Source organism: Rhea pennata, unplaced genomic scaffold, assembly GCF_028389875.1.
Source record: "Rhea pennata isolate bPtePen1 unplaced genomic scaffold, bPtePen1.pri scaffold_44, whole genome shotgun sequence".
NCBI classification, from domain to species: domain Eukaryota; kingdom Metazoa; phylum Chordata; class Aves; order Rheiformes; family Rheidae; genus Rhea; species Rhea pennata.
Window position 1 is genome coordinate 305,679 of NW_026907683.1, and position 25,604 is coordinate 331,282.

The 25,604-nt window shown below is 56.3% G+C and overlaps 2 protein-coding genes across 2 annotated transcripts in view; both read right to left on the minus strand.

Annotated features, from left to right (window-relative positions):
* Positions 1-20,510, minus strand: part of LOC134154789 (E3 ubiquitin-protein ligase Topors-like) — a 60,060-nt gene extending 39,550 nt beyond the window's left edge. The window contains exons 1-2 of the mRNA XM_062601447.1: positions 20,396-20,510; positions 19,729-19,780 (exon numbers count right to left, since the gene is read on the minus strand). Of these exons, the coding sequence (XP_062457431.1) occupies positions 19,729-19,780; positions 20,396-20,510 (167 nt within the window). The remainder of the gene's footprint in view (positions 1-19,728; positions 19,781-20,395) is intronic.
* Positions 20,511-22,271: 1,761 nt separating this feature from the next.
* LOC134154790 (E3 ubiquitin-protein ligase Topors-like) lies at positions 22,272-23,492 on the minus strand (the record flags this gene model as incomplete). Its single annotated transcript, XM_062601448.1, has 1 exon — positions 22,272-23,492. A coding segment is annotated over one exon (1,221 nt), but the record flags the coding sequence as incomplete, so codon positions are not given.
* Between the last annotated feature and the right edge of the window lie 2,112 nt (positions 23,493-25,604).

Genomic DNA, 25,604 nt, shown 5'->3' on the forward strand with positions numbered 1-25,604 from the left:
CCGCCATGAACCACTGCTGCCTGAGCAGGTACTCAGACAAAAGAGACCTCACACTCAACGCCCATGCCTAACACACACTTTGGGAAGAAGAGATTATTAGCACCACTGCATACACCAGCACTAGATTTATTCAGTAGTTTAAAAGATCTAGTTGGACTCCCATGATGACCAGGAGTAGGCTGCAAGCTTCTACTTAGGAACTCAACAAAGTCAAGGTCCATGTCCATGTTCACCAGAGAACATCATCCACATTTGAAATGTAGCAGTACTAACGCAGGATGACAGAGTAGACTAGAATTTGTGTTAGATGATGGGGGACATCTACTTCTGCTTGATTAATTTGTTGCCTTTCTCTGCTGCTGTAGAGCTCTGCAGCGGTCAATCTCTCCTCTGGGCACACGCAACAAACCCAGAAGTCACCTCACCACCACCATCCAGGCCATGTCGCTTCTCCTGACCTGTCAGCTGCTCACAAGGGCAAACCCCCAACACATGCCTGCTGATGGCCTACGGGCTTCAGAGACACTAGCTGCCTCAAAAATAACTTCCCCAGCCATAAGCCACTGCTGTCCTAGCAGGTACTCGGACAAAAGAGACCTCACACTCAACGCCCAGGCCTAACTGCCTGCTGCCGGTCTATCAGGGACTCAGACAGATGGGACCTCACAGTCACCTGAACAACCAGGTCTCTCTCACTGGCCAGGAAGCCCCCAAGGCAGGAATTACCTCACTAGAACTTCCCCAGCCAGCAGACAAATCCTGGCTGATCCACTGCTCAGGCAGAAACCATCTCAAAAACACATCCCAGTGCGGACCTGCTGCTGCCCTATCCACTGCTCCGTGGGAAGTGACATCACAAGCAACAGCCACGCCTTCTCCCTCCAGCCGGCCTATCAGGGACTTGTGCAGAACTGACCTCACCATCAACAGCTGAGCCATGGGCCTCCTCCAGCCCCACCAGTTACCTACAAACACTTGACGGGACACAGGGCATTTTCTCATACAGCCCTTTTAAACACTAGGGACCTCACTGCCCACCCTGCTGCTGCCTGCAGCTCCCCCTGCCCTTTCCCACGGCTGAGCCACCTCCTGATTCACTTCCTGGCTTCACAATGCTCACAGTGCAGCAAAGCACCCATTACGTAGCAGTTGCAACCCCCCAAAAATACATTAGCTTTAGCCTAGACAGTCTATGTATGTAGCAAGAGAGCAGGGCCTCATGTCCCAGTCAGAGGGAGAAGCCTTCCCACAGCTCACAGTCTACTTCCTTCCCAAATGCTGAACAAGCACAGCAAATCCTCTCCACACCGAGCACAACAAGCATTCTCCTATTTTACACACTGACAATTGGAGATATGGCAACAGCGAGTGTGGAAATGGCCTTTCATCAACTTCCAAGGCCCCTGAAAAGCAAAACACCTCATACTTAACAGAGCTCTTCTGCAAACACCCTTCAGGCTGCTCCCAGGGTCACAGGTCCTGGAGCACACCAAGAACTATGGAGCAAGCACAACGACTTGGGCACGACACCTTGCGAGGACAGCAGCAACCTGCTCACACTTTGCCCAGCAGATCCCAAACACAGCTCTGAGCAGCACCTGGGGGCTGTGGGGGCAGCAGCAACTCAGGGAAACCCTTGAAAATGCATCTCAGACCGACAAAAGGTTCAAAGCTTCCTGCACCCAAACCCCACCAAGCCGCCCAGGCCCAGCTGCTTGGCGCAGGCCGGCACGCCTGGCTCGCAGGTCAGTTCCCCTCGGTGACAGGGCGCTGGGTCCCCTGCTCACAGCCCCAACAGCCGCTTCGGGAGCCCCTGCAGGGAAGCAGCCCCCTCGCCAGCACCGCTGCCCCTGCTGCAGCGAGAGGGCACCCGCCGGCATTTGAATGCACCCGCAGCCCCCACCAGCCCCACTCGCACCCGCTCTCACTCCCGCTCCCTTCTCGCCTGCTTCGCTCCCTCCCTTCTCGCACCTCTCTCTTCTCTTGGCCTTTTCCCACTCTGAACTACGATTGGCTGAGAGAGTTGTCACTCAATCCATCCCCGCCCTCCTCAGTCAGGACAGCCAATAGGAGGGCCGCACTCAGGCGATGCCATGGCAACGCTGCGCCCTCCTGCCCTGGCAGCCAGCTCTGCCCCCTCCCCCGCGGGACGGCACCATCTTGTGGGCGGCAGCGCGAGGTGCGGGGGGGCCTTGGGGCAGCCCGGCGCCAGGTGCCCGGGCAGTGCGGGGCCCCGGTTGCGGCTGCTCTGCCGTAGGGTCCTCGCGGGGCTCCTCGCTGCCCTGCACCCTGGGGGCCATGCTGGGCTTGGAGGGCAGCCCTGGGCCTGTGCTGGTGCCAGCCCTGGTGCTGGCAGTGGGGCCCTGGAAATGGCCGGGGCGCCGGAGCCTGCAGGCGACGTGCTGCTGCCGCCAGGGCAGGGCAGTGTCCTCTCGGCCCTCCTGCCCCGGCCCCTTCCCCAGGGTAGCCCCAGGGCTTGGTAGCCCTCCTGCTGCGCCTGGCAGTGCTGGGAGGGGGTCCTGGAGGGGTCGCTCCAGAGGGCTGAGGAGCCCCATGGGGGCACAGGGCAGCAAGGGGGAGACCAGCTCTGGGCCTGTTCGTGCCAGGGAGTGGAGGTGTGGAGTGACTAAGGGCATTGGGGGAGATGGCCATGTTGGGCTCACCCCAGCAGTGCACCCCCCAGAGAAAAGTCCCTGGGGTAGCCAGGTCTTACAGGGTGACAGTGGTGCCTCCACCTGTTCACAGAGTGCTCTCCCAAACAGGCTGCCTTTTGGGTGCAGAGGTTGGAGCCCATTTTGCAGGAGGACAGAGGCTGTGGCCATCTCAAGATGGCATCTCAGAGCCCCAAATCTGCTCTGCCAAGTTACAGTTATAAAAGGGTACAAATGGTGTCAATCCTCACTGGAGAGATACAGAAGCACTGGAAACAAGGAAGTGCATTCCTGGCTGATGGTGTCCCTGCAGCAGTCCTCCATCTTGCTTGTCCCTTGCCCTCAGCTCACCTCTCAAGCCCAGGACGAGGGACGCTCTTCCCATCTCATCACCCAATACTCCTTTCCAACATGCTGCTGCTCCTCCACATGTCGACAAGGGCTCCTAGTGCAGCCCCGTTGCCTCCTGTCCCCCGTCATTGCCACGGAGCCACTACAAAGGACAGTGGTGGGGACTGCGTGAGCAGTGCCCAGCAGCACCTGGGCCTCGCAGGGCAGTGAGGGCCCCCACCCACGGCACCATGGAGACCTCCCTGTGATGCAGCACATCCTGCTGTGACCTCAGCTCGTGTCATCTGGGGGCTCACTATGCCGTCGCCATGGAGATGGCCCAGCCAGGGAGCAGAGAGATTTCCTCTCCCCTCCTGGAAAGCCATCCCCTCCCTTCCCCCAGTTATTTCCCAAACATTTCTGATAAATTCCTTCATCTCCAGAGGGGCCTTGGGCATCAGGGCAGCCCCAGCCCCAGCACCCAGGAGTCCTGGCTGCCACATGGTCTCCCGAGCCACACAAGCTTCTCAGGCAGGATTTTGCCCAGGATCCACAGCAGGTTTTTCAGATCAAAGTTTCTGTGTGCCTCCTCAAACAGGAGCCCCAGAAGGCCCCCAGGGAGCTGCAGGAGCGTTGGGAACAAGGAACTGTTGCCTGGGCTGATGGTATTGGTGCAGCAGTCCTCCCTCTCACTTGCTGCTTGTCCTTGCCTCACCTCTGTAGCTGAGGAGGAGGGATGCTCTTCTGTTTTGGCACCCAAAACTCCTTTACAATGAGGCCCTGCCCCACTGCCTGCTGGCGAGGGGCCCCAATGTGGACCCATTGCATCCTGTCCCCACTTCTTTCCATAGAACTGCTGTGGAAGACGGAAGTTTCTTTACTCTTCTTGCTCTCCATTTCCTGCTTTTGCCCATAGCAAGACAGCAGAAAAATCTCACTCTTTCAGCAAAGTTCCCTACTTTTACACACCTGCTTTCTGCACTTTTTCAACACCCTCTGTCTCCCCCAACTATGCCCCCCCACAGCCCAGTTCCTTTCCTTTGCTCCAGCAGCATGCTAAGATTGAGAAAGCCTAAGTGGGGTGTGTATGTGAGGGAAATAAAATAAATAACGAGATGCCAGCATGAACAGCAGTGGGATGGCAAAGCAGGTGGTGTATGAAAATGCCATGTCAGACACCCCAAAGAAGTCACGTCCTTCCAAAATCGGCCAATTGGAAATGACGTACAAAGCCAAACAATTCTGAATGCTTGTGGAGTTTGGTGCCTCTGGTTGTGCATGATGCCAGGGACACAGGGCTGTAAGAAGCACTTGGGAGAGGGCCAAGCCTTGCAGGAGGCAGCCTCGGCTGGAGCTGAGCCCTGGCAGGAGCAGGAGAGAGCAAGGCAGGGGTCTTGAGGGTGCTCTGCTTCTCCTGCTAGCCAGCCTGGCTGGGCAGAGGCTTTGTCAGTGTGGGGCAAGAGACGGGAAATGGCAGCGCCTTGGGCACCCCCAGGTATGTCCTTGCAGGCTGCCAGGCAGAGCATGCAGTCAGCCTGCTGGCAGGCAGAGACCTCCTGCTCCTTGCCAGCACTTCCCACCTGCTCCTCGGCAGCTCCGGGGAGTCAGGCAGAGGCTTTCAAGGCCACCGTCATGGTCAGCTCTGCACCTTTCCATAAGCACGTGAGCCCTCTGCGTTGGGCAGCCGAGGCAGCCTGTGCCTTTGGTGGGAGCAAGCTGGGATCCAGCTGCGCTGCACTGCTGCGTGCAGCTGCTGCTGGCCACCTGTGGGCAGAAGGACTCACAGGGTGGAGGTGGTTGCCTTGGCCTGAGTGGCTGGTGAAGAGCGGGAAACCTGAGGGCTGTGTGCAAGGGAAGCTCTGGCTGCACGCGGCCTGGCTGAGCTGGGCCCAGAGCTGCTCTCTGCCCCTCAGCGCAGAGCTCGCGGGCTCCGTGGGGGCCTTGGAGCATGCAGGTTGCTGTGCTTTGTCCCAGGGAAAATCCCGAGGACCGGCAAGAAATTCCCACCTGGCCGCAGCAGCTCCTGCCTGCCTCTTCCACCCCAGCTCCTTTGCCAAACCAGCTGCCTGCTCTCCGGGCAGCTCCCATGCCTGCTGCCTGCCCCTGCCTCCAGCCCCATGGCTCACCTCGCCCCTGCGCTCCGGCGTGCCTGGCAGTGCGTGTGCAGCCTGGCAGCAGACATTTGCTGCTGCTCCTCATCCCTCTGCATGATCTTCTGCTGGGGTCCTGCTGCTCTGGCCCCAAGGGTAGCTGCTGCCTCCTCAGGGAGCAGCTCTCCTCAGAGGGAGGACCCCGGGGGCTCTGTTCACAGCAGGGACACAGTCCCCATGGAGACAGCCCCATCAGTAGGGCCTTGGAGGCACCATGCCACCACCATCACCAAGCCCTGCTGCTCACTGTGGCAACACCCCTCACCACGCCCCGGGGATCGCTGGGGGCACCCCCAGCACAACACCTTGGCAGTCCCCATGGGCACACCCATCCCCATGGCCTTGCCTCCAAGCCTCTGCTTTCAGCTTTGGAGCCTGCCTGGCAGCTGACAGCTGGGCAGCACCACCAAGTTGCCTCTCTCCACCCCTGCACTCCATGCCCCTTGCACAGGCTGCCCTTCTTCAGGCACTCCAGAGCACACAGCCACTCCAAGGACACCCCTCGCTCTGCCTGCTAATCCTAGGATAGGATAACTAGGATAACTAGGGATAACTACAAATAGGCTGAACACGGGCTGGGGAAGCTCTAGGGTGAAGGAGTGGCCCACGCAGGGCAGGGTCATTCCCCCACGGAGAGGGGTCTGCATGGGGCAGGGCTCCTCACAGCTCCTGCTCACCCCCAGGACAATTCTCAGGGGCTTCTCAGCAGGGAGCTCCAGGCAGGGATGACACCAAAGGCAAGGAGCTTCCCCACATCTCTGCTTTCAGGTCCCAGCTGCTGGGGTAGGGGGAAAGGAGAGGAGCTGCCAAGCCTGGACAAGAGCCTGAGACTCCAAAGCTGATGGAGAGACCAGGAGGTCTGAAGGAAGCTCACAAAGTTCCTTCCCCGACATGCACAGCACCAGCAGCACTTTTGCTGGCCTCAGCAGGATCTATCCCCTCTGCCCCTGAGCACCTGCCAACACGCAGATGCCCCTCTACACTGCCTCGCTGCCAGGAGGTGTCTATGGGGCAGAGCTGAGCACACAGGACTGTGATGGGCCTGTGGGTCATTGCTCTCCTGAGGAAATGTCACCTTCAGACCCTCAACTGTCTCTGGGGAGGTGTCCCGAGGGGCTGTGAGTGCCCTCCAGAAGGGCACAGCTCTTCCACAGCTGCTTTGCCGCGATACCTGAGAGCCTGGCTCTGGCCACGGCCATCAGAAGCCTCCGCATTCCTGCTCCTCATGGTGCCCACAGCCGGGCTGGGCTCAGAGAGGAGCTGGGGACCTGCCCTGGGGAAAAGCGGGGCTGTCAGCAGAGGCACCGGGGCGCTGGCTGCCTCCTGCCTCCAGCCTGGAGACACGCCAAGCACCGCTGTAACTGCACCCTCTCCTCACAGCTGGGATGGTGCTGAGGAACCGGCACCACAGCATCTGGCACCGAGCCATGGGGCAACAATGAAAAGGACACAAGAGCTGGGGAATCCCGGGGGCCGGAGGTGGCCCAGGCCAGGCCGGGCCTTCCCCAGCCTCTGCTGCCACACAGCCGGGCCGCGGCGGCTCTGGCTGCCTCCGCGCGCTTGGCCGCTTACTCTGCCCAGCCCGCAGCCCGCAGCCCCGGCGCGGTAGCTCCCGGCGCTGCGGCTAAAGGCTCCATGCGCCCCGGGCCGGGAGACGCTGCCCCGAGGCAGCAGCCGCCTCTCGCCCCCTCCCCGCCCGCAGGGCCCGGCCAGCCCCGCACCCGCCCCCGCCCCACCCCTCACCGCCCTCCTCTGGGCCACTGCGCATGCTCCGCCCTGACCGGCCACGCCCCCAACTCTTTGCCACGCCCCTCTTGGTCCCTCCCCTTGGCTCCCCTGCCCCCCCCAACCCGGCCCCTGAACAGCGCATGCGCACTGCTGCCTCCCTCCCGCCCCTCCCTGGGGTCCCGCCCCATGAGGTCACGTCCAACGGGAGCCAGTTGGAGGAGTGAGGGGTGGGAGGGTCTGTGGTGCAGGGGGCGTCACTTCCGGCTGTGGAGGCGGGGCCTGTGTTTCCCTGGCTGCTGGTGCTGGTGCGTGGGGAAACGCTGCTGCCGGGCGCTGCTGCCGCAGGGCCCCGCTCTGCCCCGGGGCCTGGGCGAGTCTGCGGGAGGGGAGGGGAGGGGAGGGATGGGAGAGAAACCTCTGCGCTGCGCTGGGGGCAGCAGCTTGCCCGTGAGCATCCCGGGGACACAGTGGGGGGTTTCAGCCTGCACTGTGGCCTGGCGGGTGCCGAGAAGCCCTGAGCTGTGAGAGCTGCAGCACTAGTGACCGCGCAGGCAGCAGGGCAGGAGGGAGAGGAACAGAGCAGCTGCTTCCTGTGCTGCTTCTGCCTCGGGATGTTCTCCCCTCATGGAAAGCTGAAACACCCTGGGTGTGTGTGGGGGAAACTTGGTGAAAGCAGATAGGCAGGAGCTGCTGTTGTAGTGTGTGGGGGCAGTGCAGTATTCAGTTTTCTCGATCAACCTGTGAAAATGTGACTTCTTTCTTCAGCTTTCAATTAGGAACAGTCGCAAGGTGTCATGTCCAGGAGTGGGGAGAAAAGAGGGCTGTGAAAAGAGCAGGGCCTGAGCCCTGAGGTAACTATATGTAGCACTCTAGAGCTTTGTTGAAAGCTTCCTCTCTTCCTGCAGTTGCTAAGGAAGAAAGCAACAGGATGGCCGCAAACGGGCACTGTCCTTGCTAGACCAAGGAGAAGGACTTGAACACACCCTTGCGTGGAGAGCATTTTCCTTCCAGTACATTCGAGCTGGGAAGTTTGGTTCATACCATCCCTATTGGTCCTTTTGGTTACTGGGGGAAGGATTGACTTAATTCCAAAGAGTTCCAGACTTGGCAGGTATAAACAAAGAGTTACTGAAAAACCTGCAAGGATAGCAGACCTCATTCTTTTTGTCCGCGAGGGTGTGGTGTAGGTGTTTGCTCTCGCTGTAGCCTAATGGTGCTGCCCGCAGCCTACCACAGGCCTCAGCAGGAGCCAGGTGTTAGGCGCAAAGGCTGAGCCAGAGTGAACAGTCCCATCTCTGGTGACAGTGAAAGTACTCCTTTGGGGGGCAGTAGAGGTGTATACAGGGAATGTCTGTGTATGTGCTTGGTGTTCAGAGTCTATGTGGTTTAATGGTACTCCTTTCCAGGTGGAGATAGTCACTCTGCTGACTGGCCTCTAAAATGCAAGTGAGCATTTTGGAGACGTCCAGTTGTAACTCGGTGTGCTGGTCTTTACTTGGAGTGAGCTAACTGTGCTTGGAGGCAAGTATGCTTGGAAATGTTCCTGTTTTCCCTGGCAGGATAAGATGAAGCTTGCAGTCTTCCTCCTCAGTAGATCACCAAGGGCTTTACAGAGGAGGTGCTGGTGGCTTCCCCCTTTTCCAATGAGTGAAAGTGACACAGCAAAAGAGAAGGGCTCCTGCCATGCGTTGAGAGAAGACAGTGGGAAAGCATGTGAGCTCTTCTTTCTCTTTTCTCTTTTTTTCTCTTGCTGCTCAGAAAGAATAGTGCTGGAAGCTGATGTGATGTTTTCCCTTGTCCATTTGTGCAATGGAGGATGTAGCCAGACTGAGCACTGCAAAAAGGGCACCTCCTAACCCTGAGGTGGATTCATCAGCACTGGAGGTGATGGCATTGAAACAACTCGTTGCTGTCTTTCTCTGCTTCTCTCAGGCATTACAGACCAGCAGAAAATGCTTGTGACCAGGGCAAAGCAGTGAAGCAAGCCAGTGCAGAGGTAAGCTAGTGTTCCTTATCATTTCATTTTTAGGGAATGATGATTGAGTGTATTCAGCCATTGCACTCTTTGTATGTTGTAAAGAATGCTCTGCTGCCTTATTTTTTCCCCAGGGGAGAGGAGAGCATCCTTCTGCAAATGACACTTTCCCAGAGGTTGCCTGCTGTCACTTTTTTTGTTTCTGTGCCATTCTGAGCACAGAAACAGTAGTACACAGTGGGATAGTTTGAAAGCAGCCATCCCAAAGAAGGACCTTGGGAGTTTGGAAAGGGAGGAATGTGCTGGTTGGTTGGGTGCTTTTGTGTGCAAAAGTATCCTTCTCGCTGTTTTATGCATGAGGAAGACTCTTTGCACTGTCTGCTAGTCAGACGGTCTGTCCTTGCTTGCTAGCACTTGGCTTTGAGAGGGCTAGGAAAACAAGGGCCTGCAGAGTCATGCTACAGCCTGAGGAAAAGGGATATTTTTTCTTTATTTATTTTTGTTGTTGTTTTTTGTGAACCCAGCCCTATTGCAGATCCAAGTATTTTATCCTAACAGGCCCAGGGGTTGTTTGCCTTCCTTAAGCACACTTGGATGCCAACAGCCGTGTTGCAGCCAGTCTAATGCACACCATGGTGTCTTTATTGCCTGACTCCAGTGTTGTTGTCTGTTCCCCTTTGGCTGTCAGCTCAGCTCCCTTTGGAGCTCACCTGCCTCCAGTTCTTCCAGACTCCTGTCTTTGGTGCCTTGGTCTGGAGAACGCCTGCTGTGGTTGTCTGAAACCTCAGTGTTGGGAGGGCTACAGCGTCGTGTGGCACAAGAGGCCTTTGCTGTTCTCGTGTTCATTCCTGAGCTGCTTTCTTGTGTAGCCCTCCTGTTTTCAGTGCTAGACCTCCTGTGCTAGTCCTCCTGTTTTCTGTCAGCTTCCTCTCTTTCCCCTGTTACTGCTGAAGTGAGAACAGCCTGAAACAACTGTGCCCTTCCAAGCGAGGAGTGTGAAACAAAGAACCCGGCTGCTGTTGCTACCTGAGCAGCAAGCTGAGGAAGCCTGTGATCCTCTGCTCTGAAACACTGTGACAGTTTCCAAGGTCTAACTTGACCGGCTTTTTGGTGGGCCTTTTTTCAGGCGACTGCTCCATCCAGGTTTGTGCGCTCAGTGAGCCCTTTGTGCTTTCACTGTGTTTTTTCAGGCCACTGTGAGAGAGCTCACTGCTGCATCGGAGGAAGGCAAGCCAGAGGAGATCAGGAGTAGTGCTTTCGACCTCACTGCCACCCCTGAGGATATCCATAGACTAAGGAACCTTTGCTAGTTCAAGGATGAGGTAATGTCTGCTGCTGTGTAGTCATGTTCTCATACCTCTTGACTGTGTATGTGAGTTTTCTTTTCAATTTCTTTGCTTTTCTTTCACTGCACTCAGCAGGAGGGAAAATGGAATCTAAGTGCAGCATGTAATTGCAAGTTCTCAAATGCTTGTTCTTAATGATCTCTCCAAAGGGACCATTTCCTTCTTTTTTTTTTCCTCTTTTCTATGGTTTTATGCACCTGTCTCAATTTCTCAGAGTGACGCAGTTTCTCATACTCTCTCAGAGTGTCACAGTCCGAGAGAACTTTTATTATCCCTGTCTCATTATAACTTACAAATTGATAAGTATGGCCATACTAGAGGTATCCTCTAATCAGGGAGGACCTATCTTCTTCCTCAGAAAAACTGAAGGAACAGTGAGAAGTTGGCATATACTCTTCATGCTCCTTTTTTTTCCACTCTAAAACTTACCCAAGTGATGGCCGCTTTCTTTGCCACTTCTACTTCTTGATGTTCCCTCCTAATGGAAAGCTGAAACACTCTGGGTGGGTGGTGAAACTGGTGGGGAAAGCAGAGAGGCATGAGCTGCTGCTCTACTGAATGGTGGAGGTGCAGGGGCAAGGAGTCAGTTTGTATTTGCTGCCAGGGAAAAGATTTTTTTAAAGAAACATTTTTTTTTCCCTGCTGTAATCTGGACGGTAGCTCAAAAGATGTCTGTCACGACAGAGAAGCAAAACAAATCTCCACAAGACTGTGCCGTCCTGCGGGTGTGTGTGTGGGGGGGGAGGGATTTGGGGGCTCTTGGAGCAAGCTATCTTTCTGTACAAAAGTCTGGAAAACATTGATGCAAGCCCCCAGAGAAGAGAAATTTTCTGGGCACTCAGAGCAACACAGGCAGGACCCAGCGATGTCGAGGGAAACCCATCCCAGCCATACCAAACCAACCACTCTCTCCAGAGGACTTTCTTAACCCTCGGGCTGGGAGTAGGAGAGGAGATGGGGGAACAGTCATCCCAGACTTGCTTCCATCAGGCCCTCAGCTCCACAACGTGTCGTAGGTTCAGCTGAGTTCTCTCAGGCAACACTTCCCATGCCTCTGGTGCATGGAGAAGACTGGGTAGGCACACAGGAGACAAGGGAGAGAAAGGGCAGAGACTAGAGGCTGACTAAGCAAACTAACTCCTGTAGGGACTTGGAAAGGCACATCTCGGACAGTATTTAAGGGGGGTGGAGTCTCCCTCCTGCAAAACTTGCCCCAGCACTCTGCAGAGACTAGGAAGAGCAGGAAGGTTGGCTGTAGGGACGCTCACAAGCTTTAGCAGCTGCAGAGCGGGGAGGTGCCCTTACAAACTTCTGAATGCAGGCCCTGAGGCATTGCAGTGCCTCGTAGGCTCTGCACCAGAGCCCAGAGAGCAGCACTGCAGTATGAGGGATGTCCTGAGAAGCCTTGAATCCTCAAATGTGGGAGATCCAGGGTGCCAGAGCTGTACAGATCGTGGGAGGGCAAGGGTGCCAGTGTGGATCCAGGGTGCCTGGGCTGCACAGATCCCTGGAGGAGCCAGGGTGCTGGTGTGGGGAAGGGCAGGGGGCTGAGGAGCGTACCCAGGGGAGAAGCAGAGCCCCAAAGTGACACTGAAAAGCCCAAGGACCATCTGAAGCCCAGAGTTGAGACCTGGCTTTCCTCAGGCTCACACAGAAGGAAAGGTGGACTAAGTTCATGGGAAATGGGAAAACTTCCTCCAATTGGCTACGTGGCCTGACCAATGGCTTTGGAGTCTGGCAGGGACGAGGGTCCTGGGTAGAGCTCTCTGGATGATGTGTGTTTGCTCTTTTCTGGCATATCATCTCTATCTTAAGCACCACAGACCGAGAAACCTTGCTGAAGGCTTCTCAAATCAAAGAGCCTGCTTTGGTGCCTAAAGGAGGAAGGTTACGTCCTGTCCCTTATTCTCCTATACCCTACTTCAAATAAAAGAGTGATCCACAGTTTTGAGGCTCACCTAGGTATCTCAGCCTGTGGCCACCCTTTGTGCTTTTTCATCCCACCGGACTTTGATCCTGTAAAAATGCCAAACCCCAATCCAACCCCCAAACCCCAGATTCCTACACAGAATCCTGTTGCCTCGTGCAGCAGCCAGGGAGTGCAGGAGCACAGCAGTGACCTCTCCAGGTCCCCACTTCAGATGTTTCCCTGACTTTGGCACCACCTGGAGACATTCTTGAAGGATTTATCAGAAAGTTTGGGAAAATAACTGGGGGAAGGGAGATGCCTGCTTTCCAGGAGGGGAGAGGAAATCTCTCTGCTCTCTCCCTGGCGGTGCCATCTCCATGGCACTGACCTGCTGTGCCCCCAGATGACACAAGCTGAGGTCACAGCGGGATGTGCTGCATCACAGGGAGGTCTCCATGGTGTCCTGGGTGAGGGCCCTCACTTCCCTCCGAGACCTAGGCGCTGCTGGGCACTGCTCACGCCCTCCCTGCCGCTGCCCTTGTAGTGGCTCCATGGCAAGACTGGAGACAGGAGTTAATGGGGGCTGTGCTGGGATCAGCCGAGACCACAGTTCCTTGTTCCCAAGGCTCCTGCAGCTCTCCACTGAGGGTAAGGGCTTCGGGTACTTCTTCCCGAGATGTTGCACAAAGATTGGTAACTGCAAAAACTGCTGTGAATCCAGGGCTGTGGGGGTGACTGGACAGGACTGGGTGCTGCCACAAGAGTCATCTCTGGGGGTCCCATCTGTCTTAGTGGACAGCCAGGACTCCTGGGTCATGGGGCAGGAGATGCGCTGAGCCTCAAGGCTTCTGTGGGGCCAGCTCCATTGCCTTTTGGGGTCTGTGGGGGGCATGGGAATGCATGGCAGGTTTTCCACGGATCGTGTCCCCCTTTGCGATCTGGCTCTGAGAAGAATTGGGGTCCTGCATCCCAGAGGCTGGGGCAGCCTGCTGCTCTCATGGGGCTCTCAAGAACCTGCTGAAATGTCCATGTACAATAAGGAAACCACCTTGTAATGACCCCAGGTCCCCTGCCTTTTTGAGAGGACCTCTGTTCCTTTCATGCTTGGTACAAGTTGGTACAGCATGTTTTGGGCTCAGAGAAGCCATCTCGAGATGGTCATAGCCTGTGTCCTTGCGCAGGTTGGACTCAAAACATCTGCATGCAAAAGAAAGCCTATTTGGGAGAGCACCTTGGAAACAGGTGGAGGCACGGTGCCCACTGCCAAGTCCTGACTGACCCAAGGATTTTTCTCTGAGCTATGGGGTGCAGTGCTGCAGTAAGCCCAAAAGAGCCATCTCCCCCAGTCCCTTCACGACCCCCACACCCCCACTTCCTAGCACCAGCAGGCTCAGAGCTGGTCCCCCCCCTCACTGCCCTGTGCCCCCATGGGGCTCCTCAGCCCTCTGGAGCGACCCCTCGGGGCACAGCCCGACCCCTCACAGAGCAGCCCCTGCTGGGCCGTGGCCCAGCCCTGCCAGGCACAGCGGGAGGGCGGCAAAGCCCTGGGGCTACCCTGGGGAAGGGGCTGGGGCAGGAGGGCCTAGAGGACACTGCCCTGCCCTGGCAGCAGCAGCACGTTGCCCACAGGCTCCGGCACCCCGGCCATTCCCAGGGCCCCAGCGCCCGCACCAGGGCTGGCACAAGCACAGGCCCCAGGGCTGCCCTCCAAGCCCAGCACGGCCCCCAGGGCGCAGGGCAGCAAGAAGCCCCACGGGGCCCCTGCAGCAGAGCGGCCGGGCCTGGGGCCCCGCACTGCCCAGGCACCCGGCGCCGGGCTGCCCCGAGGCCCCGCCGCACTCCGCGCTGCCGCCCACAAGATGGCGCCGTCCCGCGGGGGAGGGGGCAAAGCTGGCTGCCAGGGCAGGAGGGCGCAGCGTTGCCATGGCATCACCTGAGAGCGGCCCTCCTATTGGCTGTCCTGAGGAGGAGGGTGGGGATGGATTTGAATGATGGCTGTCTCAGCCAATCGTAGTCCAGAGTGGGAAAAGGCCAAGGGAAGAGAGAGGTGCGAGAAGGGAGGGAGCGAAGCAGGTGAGAAGGGAGCGGGAGTGAGAGCGGGTGCGAGTGGGGCTGGTGGGGGCTGCGGGTGCATTCAAATGCCCTCTCGCTGCAGCAGGGGCAGCGGTGCTGGCGAGGGGGCTGCTTTCCTGCAGGAGCTCCCGAAGAGGCTGTTGGGGCTGTGACCACGGCCATCAGCAGGTCTGCGGCAGGGCTGTGTGTTTTTTAGATCATTTCTGCCTGAGCAGCTGATCAGCCAGGATTTGTCTCGTGGCTGAGGAAGTTCTAGTGAGGTAATTTTTGCCTCAGAGTCTTCTTGGCCAAAGAAAGAAGGGCTTCCTGGCCAGTGAGAGAGACCTGCTTGTGCAGGTGACTGTGAGGTCCCGTCTTTCTGAGTCCCTGATAGACCGGCAGCAGGCAGTTAGGCCTGGGCGTTGAGTGTGAGGTCTCTTGTCCAAGTCCCTGCTAGGGCAGCAGTGGTTCGTGGCAGGGGAAGTTACTTTGAGGAAATTTCTGTCCCTGAAGGCCATAGCAGCAGCAGGCATGTGTTGGGGGTTTGCACTTGTGAGGTCCCCTCTCTGTGAGCAGCTGACAGGTCAGGAGAAGCAACATGGCCTAGATGGTGGTGGTGAGGTGACTCCTGGTTTTGTGCCCAGGGTAGGAGTTGACCCCTGCAGAGCTCTGCAGCAATATGGAACTGCAGCTACTCAGTCAAGAAGAAGTACATGCTCCATACCATCTGTCACAAATTCTGTTCCACTCCATCATCCTGCGTTAGTCCTGCTACGTTTAAAATGCAGATGATGTTCTCTGGTGAACGTGGACATGCAGTTTGACTTTGTACTTCTTGCTGAGTAGAGTCTTGCAGCCTATTCCTGGTCAGCTAGAGTCCAAGTAGAGTTTTGAAGCTGCTAAATGAATCTAGTGCTGATGTGCACAATGATATTAGTAATCTCTGATTCCCAGGGTGTGTGTGTGCTTTAGAAATTCCCCCTGTTGAAACAGTAGGGAGGCTGTGAGATTTTCCTGCAAGGTCTGAATGCTGTGCCTGTCTTTTAGGTGTCCACCTGCTTTTATGACGCAGTTGGAAGTGTAACACGTTAGAGGTCTCTGAGTTTCTGTCCGAGTATGCAGTCACTGGAGAAGGAGTGCAAAGGGTGTTGGAGGGAAATGAAGGAATGTCATCCCCCCAAAGTTATGGGCCCCATTTTCAAAGAGATTTCATTTTCATGGAAGCTGAGACACAAGCAAGAGGCAAGAGCTGGCCTGCTCCTCCCTTGTGAGAGCCCCTTGCTCTGTGCTTTCTGGAGGTGGGAAGTGAGCAGGCCCTGGGCTGTGAGTGGATGCTGAGAGGTAGTGCCTGTTGCAAGGCCTTGGAGGAGCAGAAGGGAGTTGAAGGATGTAGAGTTGGGCTTTGTGTGTTGTGGGGCACATAGGGGTGCCCTGCCAGCTGTCATATGTGGTGCAGTGCTGTGTGTGTCACTGATACAATTGTGGATGTTGGCTGACAACCCTTTTTAGAGGCGAGGGGCGATGAATGCGGTTTGCATCCCTGTGCAGGCATGGCCTGTGGAGGGGCTGGGTGGTAGCTGCAATGTCTCGGTGGTCAACATGGAGGAAGGTAGCTGGAGAGAGCAGTACAGTGCAGGGAAAGTGCTGCCAGGTTGGGGAGCTGAGGAGCCCTGTGAAGTAAGGATGTGTTTGCTCAAAGGACCGAGGCTGCTGTGGTGTCATGGGCCAGAGATGCTGGCAGACTGCTGCCTTCAGTGCGCTGAGGTCCAGGCCTTGAGCTTGCTAAGCTCTTGCCAGGATGTGCAGGTAGGATGCTGCCTAATGGATCTGGAGTGTTTCTCCTTGTTCTGAGATGCAAACAAAGCCTGCTTTTTCCTTCCTTGCCTCTTGTTTGCTTTTCCTGATGAAATCTTTTATCTGCAGCAGTGTTTGCTGAGAGAGGAGGAGCAGGCGGGGGATGCTTGTTGGGAAGTGGGCAAGGGAATGCTGTAAGCTCTTTGAAGGAGTGAAGGCCTTCTGGCAAGATGGTTGTTGGAGGCAGGCAGGTATGTTCTTGGGAGCTGACTGTCAAGGGGCTGTGTTGGAGCTGTGTGGTGGCCCCAGTGGTTTGGTGCTCAGCCATGGGAGGAGGTGTCTGGACAGAGCAGTGTTGTGCTCCTAGAGCCCAGCCTGCGATCACTGTGTCCTTCTGGGAAACATGGGTGAGGACTCTTGGTGACCGTGCTCTGACCTTAGAGCATCCTGGTGTGAGCCAGAGATGCTTACAGTTTGGTGATTTCTGTCAGCTGAGGTTCAGGCTTGCAGTTTTTGAAGGTCTTGTGCTTTCCTGAGACTTTGAGATTTTACCGTTTCCCCTGGAGAAAGCAATCTTCTCACTCCTTCAAGGCTTTCTGTCCTTGGTCAGTGGTGGAGGCAGCATCTGCAAAGCCACTGGTGCCTTTGGAAGGAGTCTGAGAACAGCAGATGCCTTGAGCCTGCAATGGGGAGACATCTGGAGATAGGGATCTAACAGCCTGCTGAAGGCAGGTCCCAGTGGAGCAGGTCTATTTGGGCCTTTCTCAGTAGAGTTTTGATTATCTGCCTGGATGGAGATGTGGGGACGTGCCTGGATCCCTGTGCCACAGTTTGGCCACCCTCCTGGAGAACAAGGGTTCTTAATATGTAAGAAGAATTTGCCATTGTCCAATTTGTCCCTGTGGCCTCTCATGCTCTCAGTGTGCACCTCCAAAAAAAATCCATCTCTGTCTTGTCTGTGCCCTACATAAGCCAGCTGTGCACAGCATGCGTGTCCCTCTTGGCTTTGTCTTGTCTAGGCTTAAGAATCCCAGCTCTCTCAGCCTCTACCTGTATGCCCCATGCTCCAGGCCTTGACTGTCTTGGTGTCCCTGTGCTGGACCCCTTGCTGTGTGTTTGTTCCTTTGCAGAACTGGGGTGTCCAGAGGGGACCCGATATACAGACATGGTCTCACCTGTGCCAAAAAGAGGAGTAGAAGCTTTCTGTGGCCCCACAGGCTGTACTCTCACAAATACAGCTCAGCGCAGAGGGGAGACATTTGCCACCGACTGTTGCGACTGTGGAAGGCCAGCAGAGCTGACAGTAACACGCTGATTTTCTCTTTCTTTCTAGGTTACTCCAGTCCAGTATGTTGCTGGTGTAGTCCTAGAACTGCTGAGGATGGAGGCAGGATGCCAGGGTGTGTGCCTGTACCTGTCAACATCTTTGCCACCATTGTGATCTGTCTGTGAAAGCAGCTGCAAGAGGTGAGGTGCTGAATGAGGTGAGGCTACTTCGAGTGGATGTGAAGGCTTCTGTAAGTGCGCCTGGCTTCCATGGGTGACTTGGGGTGTAGGTTCACGTCCGCTGTGCTGCAACTTCTGCATCGCACAAATGCTGTTAGTGCCAGCTTGCTCTGCAAATGCTACTGTGTTCCCTCCTTTTCCAAGAAGGTTGTGGTGCCACATATTTGTCTGAGTGTCCCAAAGCCTCTGTAGCTTGAAATTGAGGATGTCTCACAGTTGTTGGGTTCCTGTCTCTGTGAGGGGTGAAGATGTGCCCAGGGTCAGGTTGTGAATGCAGCTGTGGAGCTCAGAGTGCTGCTGCAAAGCCCGTGCAGCCAGACAGGTGGCATTTCAGCAGACCGCCAGGCTGGGGCTGTCTGCTTGCTTGGGCCTCATTTCAAAGCCTCTGCACACTTTTTCCCTTCACAGGGACTTCTTGTCCAAGTAACTAAAGGAAAGGAAGCGAGGTTACTTTGGTCTCAGGAGGCCTCAATCTCAGGAGGCCTTAAGGACTCTCAAATGTTTCTACATTATATCTGTAGCGTTGTATTATTAAAGAAAAACCCCATCCCTGCCCTGAGTAGGTGGAGGTTCCTGAGATTGTGGGGGTGGAAAGTAGCAGCCTGCTCTGCCTGAAGAAAGCAGAATCCTCCCCTCTGAAAACAGCAGCATTGCCCAATGAGCCAGCCCTGTGCTTGATCTTGTGCTGATCATTTGCACATGCCCTGTGAGCCTAGAGTGCCTTGGCCACCTTGTGATGTTAGCACAAGAGCTTCCCTGTGTGCCTGTGTTTTGGAGGGACGGGAAGGCAGTGAGCAGAGCAGTGCCTGGGGAGTGTGAGTGGCCAGTGTCCTGCAGACCCATCTTCTTGCTGGCTCTTGGTTGCATGTAGCAGACGAGGCAGCTGTGTGGGGCAGAGACAGTGTGTTTGTAGACTAGCTGGCACAGCAGAGGTCTCGTATGAGGTTGATGGCTGTTGCAGTGCTGAGTTGCTCTGTCAGTGTCAGACAGCCTTTCCACTGCAGCTGCTCCCTGGGCTGATCCCTTTACATAGGCCCTGGAAATGGAAGTGTCATCCTGCTGTCATTTTGTAGATGCTTGTGGTGGTTGCATTTCCCCACTTGCAGCAAAGAGTTACGCGGCAGGCACAAACATGGAGCTGGGCTCAGTGAGGCTCTTGGCTGGGCTCAGTTTGTAGGAAGGAAAAATCTCAGAGGCTGCCACTTGAAGGTTTCTCTTTGGCATCATTCCTGGTGGGAGAGCAGAAGAGAAAAAGGGCACAAATCTCCCTGGGAAAGCTAACATCACCCCCCAGCGAGTGCTGCATTCATCCTGTGCAGCCTTAGACCCTTGTGATGCAGACGTCTGCCTGTGGATGACTCTCTTTGTGCTCCATTTACCATCATTGCAGAGAAGCAGCAGCTGCCAAAGTGTCGTTCCGCTACTCCACAAGCCCACAGCTGAAGACACAAGGTGCACTAGGCCTTGTCCGCCTTGAGATCCACAGGGCTCTCTAGAGGCTCCAAAACTTGCTGGGAGACAGACCCCCTGGAGAGTTTACCCCGCTGCCTGTCAGACTGAGGTGAGGCTGCCCATCCTGCAAGCACAAGTGGTGTGCCAAGGAGCTGAGATTTTTACGCTTCTCAGGTCCCCTTTGGAAATGGAACGTCAATTAAATTCATTCACCAAAGCTAGGGAGCTAAGTTGTTTGATTCTGCTGGCACTTCCACCAGTAAGCTGGCCACTTTCAGAGGTAAATTGGGTCGAGCCAACAGTGGTACATGCATCAAGCTGGAAACAGAGGCTGTCATCTGCCCCCCTCTCTTTTCTGCATACCACTTACTCTTTTGAACTCTGATGGCCCTGAAGACCAAGAATCCAGTACCCCACTGAGACGCTAAAGGTACATACTGCCACTCCCCTATTCCCTTCTATGGTAAATGGGAACAATATTCCAGCAAGTAGTTCAGCCACAGCATCTTGGGCCTGGTCTCCTAGTGCCGTCTGTTTCCACCACCCTAAAGGCAAAGAGATGAGCTCCTCTGAGCCAGGCTGTGGGGCACTGCATGACGATGTGGGGAGAGTGCCTGGTCCCCAAAGCTGTGCAACTTCACAAATGGATGTACCCCCTCCCAACGTAGTCATGCCCAAATCCTTGTGTGGGAAGGTTAGGGCTCTGCAAAGTACCTGCCCATGAAACTTGTGGTGTGGAATGCGCAGGAATGTCGCTGGCAGTGGGAAATGTGGACTCATTCTGCAGGGTCTCTCCAGCCGCATCCTATCAGCCCATGGCCTTTTGTTCACGCACCTCAAGAGCACCTCGGACTTCACTGTGAGCAAGGTGGGTGATGCAATGCAGGCTGGGAGAAGAACCGGACAGGTCAGCGTTCGCTCACATGGGACACGCTTCATCGTCCCCAGCGTAAAGCACATGTGAGTCATAGAAGGGAGACAGAAGCCCTGAGGAGCCACGCAGATGGCATGGAAAGATGGTGCTGGGCAGGAGACAGGAAAGCAAACAGTTGGAATTGTCCACCTGCGACCTGAAGCCAGGCACGCCATCACGAAGCCCTCATCCCCCAGCAGCTCACTCTGCTTTCCCCAGGCCACCCCTCCTACAGCCCAGCTGCCAACGCTCCTGTCTGCACCTGATCTGGCACCAGCCTCTCTCCTGCCCACTGCTCTCAGCAACCTGCCTGCTCTCCATCATAACAGCACAAGGGCTCATGCTGGAAGCTTCCCCCCAGCCTTGTGCTGAGGTGACACCGGGAGCATGGGGGTGGGGAAGTGCCTGTGAGAAAGATGAGCAGGGGTCAGGCAGCGTGATCTGCTCTTGCAGATCTGCAGGGTGGCCCTGGGAAGAGACATCAGAGACGCCATGCATTTCCTCACCTCATTGCAGGGGCCCTGGGGAGAGAGTGCCAGAGCCTGCATTGCTCAGCCCTGCCAACTCCCACAGCCAAAGCCATACTCACCAGGGCTGCAGCCCAGTTCGCAGGAGCCATTGGACGTGCTGAGGTGACGCACCTCCCGGAGATGATCTTGCTGCTGCTTAAAAGAAGCTTCCAAGTGGGGTTGTGAAGTTGTCATGTCCTGGTGCTGCTAGCTCTGCCTCCAAGCAGAGGAGAGCGAGGCAACTGAAGGCAATCTTCTTGTGTCCTGAGCTCTTGCAGCTCTCCAGCAGCTCCCATGCTACATGGCTTAAGGGAGTTGAAATGAACAAGAGCAAGAGCACTGCTGAAGAGAGCCAGTGCCAGCTTCTTACCTGGAAGGTAGCTCCCGCTCCAACACCGTGGATTGCACTGCACAGCGACAGCACAAAGGGGAAGAATTAAAACACACAAGGAGATAAAATACCATGGGCAGGTGGGGTGAGAGTGAAAGGAGCAAAACGTGGAGGCAATCTAAACCCAAACCCCAATCCAAACCATTCCTACCCGAAGCAGCTCAGTGCACATAATTCTCCCACCGCACTTACCTGCATCTGTCCAGCTTCCAATGGGTGTGCAGAGCTCCTACAAACAAGGCACCAGCAGGAACACCAGACAAAGCAGGGAAGGACAGGAGTCAGGGTGTCGTTCCTTTGCCTGCTGAGGGAGAGCAGAGGGTGACAGGAGGCAAGTGAGTCATGCTGAGGAACCTCTTAGAAGTCAGCTCCGGTATAGAGGAGGGAGATGTTGGGGACATCGCACAGCTGTGGGACCTTGCTTCCAGACAGGACCTGCTCTGTCAGTGCTCAGCTGCTCTCTTGGCACAGCCTTTTACTGCTCTCTGCCATCGATCCTCACGTGTCCGTCTGGGGCTCCTGGACAGCACAGCAGTGGTCTGTGTCTATTGAAAACACAAATCCTGCAGTAGGAGAGCCCATGTTGCAGGGCTCAGATGATGTATCTGGAGTGGTGTTGGCGTTCATCTCTTAGACTAGTGTAAAGGGCACAGACAACAAGAAAACTGTCTCACTGGGACTCCTCAGGGTCTCCCTGAATCCCCAGCATGGGGATGTTCTGACACCTTGCCTCTGCTCAGCATTTGTCATGGCACCCAGCTGCATTGCGCTGGTCTTTCTATAAACCTGGTGCTGCAGTGTCCTGCCAAAGGTACTTTTAGACAGCCAGCTCCTCGACTAACAGCTGTGGAGACAGACAGACGTGGTCATGTGTGCGGGCTCTGCACCTGCCAGTGCCTAGCCCAGCTCGTGCTCCAAGGTTTCCCCAGGAGCCCTTCACGCCCTTCTTCAGCTCATTGAGAAGGACCTTAACGAGTCTTTGCCCCTAGCATTGCAGTTCCCCCTCCACCAAGGATGACACTACTCACCAACTGACTATCAGAGCTCGTCGTGCTGAAGACAGCCCTCAGAGTGCAGCACTCCAGCCCCTTTTCCACTTGCTTTGGTGTTCTTTTGTAGTCCTCATCTCCCCAGGCTTCTTGGACTGCTCTCATCTCTGCTTGCTGACCGTCTGCTGGGCAGTCCCACTGTCCCTCCTACTGCCGAGGCCATGCGTGCCTCTTGCTGGGCTGGGCACAGGCCTCAGAGCTGCTTGCCTTCCTCTTGGTGGGCAGCCGGGACCTCCCGGGTGAGCGCTGCCTGTCCCTGCCATCAGCAAAGGGAACGTGGCTGCAGCCCTGCACAGCGCAAGCAGCCGTGTCCTTCATGTGCCCCTGCTGGAGCTCTCTCTCCTCCCTGGAGGCAGCAGGGTAGCAGCTGGGGTGGCTCCAGCTAGTTTGGTTTGGCATGGCAGAGACTAGCGAGCTGCCCGCCCTGGCTTTACTGTGGCTGCAGCTGGGTGTGTGGAGTGGCTGCTCTTTCTGCCCCGTGTCACCTTCCCCTGCTGGGGCTGAGTGCTCCGAATCTTAGGAGAGCACAATGCATTCAGGGCTTCTCTCTGCCGAGGGCTTCCAATATCCCACAAGGACACAGCTGTCTGACGAGGAGTCACTGTCCTGGGGGTTGGCAGGAGCCGGCAACTGTCTCTGGGCTTCTCCTCCTGCTTGAGCTGCCCTGTTGTCAGAGTTTGTCTGTAGATCTTGGTGAGATTGTGTGGCTGTGGCAATGTCACGGGGGCCTGCATACGAGGTGACAGGAAGCGTTGTATAGCCAGGGCTGCCAGCTGGGGATGGACTCTGGGCTGGCCCTGGAGTCGTGGCTGTACCCGCAGCAGCTGCTGGGCTTAATGATGCTGAGGGGCCTCCTTCGTGCTGGCTGTGAGAGTGGCAATCATATATGGCCTGCTGGTCGTAGGTCTCCATGCTGCATGAGCACTGGGCAAAGCTGATGAGCTTGTGGACAAAATGCCTGGTGCGACTCAGCAATAGCAGCTCTAAGTCGTCAGCAAAGGCCTGACTGTCCAGGTCATACCTCCTGAGGTTTGTCAGGACGATGAGCTCCGTGATGGTGATCAGTGACTGGTGGACTCCAAAGAGGACTCTCAGTTCGCGCTGGAGCCAGGGCAGCAACCTCTGAATGCTGTCCGGATTGCGGGAGAAGAACTCTGCGGAGATGTCTTGGGGGTGGCCGCCATGGGGAACCCTTTGCACACGCATCCCTGTGCGGTACAGAGTGTGGCGGAAGTTCAGCATCTCCTCCTCTGTCGCTGGCACATGTCTCTGAGGTCTGCTCTCAGCACTGGCCTGCCTGTGCAGAGACAGCCTCTGGCTTGGCTCCCGCAGCCCCCCGGCTCTCTGCTTCTGCCTGCTGTGGCTTGGAGGCCCCTCCAGGCTGCTGCCGTCCTGGGCAGAGGATGGCATCTGAGGAGCAGGGGACTGCTGCTGTGGGTGAACTGCAGGGCGACGGTGCCTCCTGGTGGCAGGGCGCCAAGGAGCTCTCTGTCGCGGCCGCCTGGCACCAGAGCTATCTTTGGGAGGCCTCACGACATATTCCTGGTAGTCATCTTCTGCCAGGACTGTGTGCAGAATAGACTGGAAAACCTGCTTGCAGAGGGGGCATTCGGCCTTTGTTTTCGACCAGCGGAGCACACAACCAAAGCAGAACTTGTGGAAGCAGGGTTTCACATAGGCAACGTCGTCTAAGGTGTCCAGACAGATGGGACATGTAGCATCTGGAGCTGCTGGTGTTGGTGTGGTGTGCTGCAGAGGGCTGGGGAGAGCTGAGGATGAGGAACTACCATCCATGGCAGGTGCCTCAGCTGCTGCTGCTGTGCTCTGCTGAAGAAAGAGAGGCCAAGATCATTCCCTTTGTCAGGAAGACTGTGAGGGTGATGTGGGGGCTGGACTAGGGTGCAGGCGGGGGTGCAGAAGAATCATTGGCACACACTGAAACTCAGAGGAGGCACCTTTGGGGCTGAGACAAAAGAATGTGGGCGCTGGTGGGCTAATAACCTGGAAGACCTGGGTGCCCTCAAAAAGGGAGGTGTTGTGGGTCAAGCTCCTGCCAACTAAGGAAGAGAGCAAGGAAAGGCATTGCAAAATGTTCAGGCTCAGGAACTGCCTAGGATGTGCAGAAGCTCTCTGCCTCCTTCCTCAGAAAGAGGAGAGGCCTGTTTGCACCAATACCACTTTCATCAGCCGAACACGGGAGGCTGTGGGCACGTGCATTCAGTCATGCCTCAGAGCAACTCTTCCTTGATGAACTGGGAGCAGCCAGGTACCTGGGGAACCAACATACTGTGCCTGGGGACGACGGGCGGCCTTGCCATTCTTGGGTACCCAGCCTCAGCGCAGTCCTTTCTGCTTCTCCTCTTCAAAAGCATTGCTGTGCTGCTTGGGACTCAGCACTTCCCCAAAGCCCACTCTCCATCACCCCTTCCTTGCCTAGCCTAGCCTGCGGGACATTGCCAGGTGCAGCGCAGAGCTGCCGGTGGACACTGAGGAAGAGGCAGCGAGGTGCCTGAGTGTTTCCAGAGACCCCTGCAGCCTCTTGGTGCCCACAGAGCACTGGCCATAGATGCACAGCCTCGCTGTCAGCTCAGTGAGCCCAGTGGGAGTATGGGAAAGACAGAAGGCACCTTTGGAATTGAGCACCCTGGGCTGCTGCTAGCCCCAAAACATCCCAGCCCCCGTGAGAGTGGCATGTGTGAGCGGAGCTCCTGCTGTGTCTTGCACACAGGCTCATCAGCAGCCTGGGGGTGAGCTAAGCTGGGCAGGACTCTGCCCCTGGGGAGCTGCACTGAGAGCAGAGCAGCCCCAGAAGCTCAGAGGTGCCATCACAAGGGTGCCCTGAGCTGCACAGAGAGGACGCCCTGACCACAGGACCAGTGTCCCTTTGGGAAAGGACATGGTGCCAGGGCTTGGACACCTTTGGCAAGCCTTCCTGGATCTTTGCGCTTTTCCACAGCAATCAGGGTGCTTCCTGAGCTGTCTGGTTGAAGGTTCAGGCCCAGACATGTGAGTTCTCTGTCAGGGAGCAATGTTATTTCTTTGGGCAGAGAGAGGGCCCCTCAGTGCTGCCATCCAGCCAAAGGGAGCAGAATTCAGCAACACCCCGTGTCCCTGGCAGCTCTGGACCCTGCTCTTTTCAAGGCAGGGTGGAGAGGCGATGAGCTGGAGGAGAGGACGGGGGCCTCTCCTGACCCTGCAGATTCCCCAAGCTGACAGTGTCTTCACAGTGGGCAGGGCGGGGACTTTGGCAGCAGGCGACAGTGTGATGGCCTCTCTCAGCACGATAAGAGCAAGCCCCGTCGCTCCGCGTGTCCTGTCAGTTGTGGGCTGCTCAGTGAGAGCGGATGGCACCCACCTCCATGGGCTTCTCTGCTTGGGGCAGTGCGCGTGGGGAATGCAGATGCGTCTCGGCTCCTCCAAGGGTTCAGGTGCGCTCTCCGCGCGGTGCTGTCAGGCTGGAGGGCCCTGTGTGTATGTGCGTGTGGCTGTGAAGGGAACAGGCTGCAGTTAGGGGAAAATCCGACCTGTGGCTTGGTACCTCAAACCGTGTAAATAAGGCCGCAACCGATCTGGAATTCAGAGAAGTCGTCAGAGGTAACATGAGGAGAGGCAGAAATACGGGATGAATCTGTGGAATTGCCCAGCATTTCTGAAGGAGGAAGGGAAGCATTCGTCAGACAGAGCTGCCTGTGGAGAGGGCAGGGGTGGGGTTGGGGTGTCAGGTAATGTATAGCTGAGGCGCGAAAGTGGGGCGGGATACGCAGAACTACCGAGAACAATCTAAGGGCAAGCAGACATGCTTCCTGCAGAGCAGAGGGAGGTGGCAAGGACCTGCCCTTGATCTCAGTG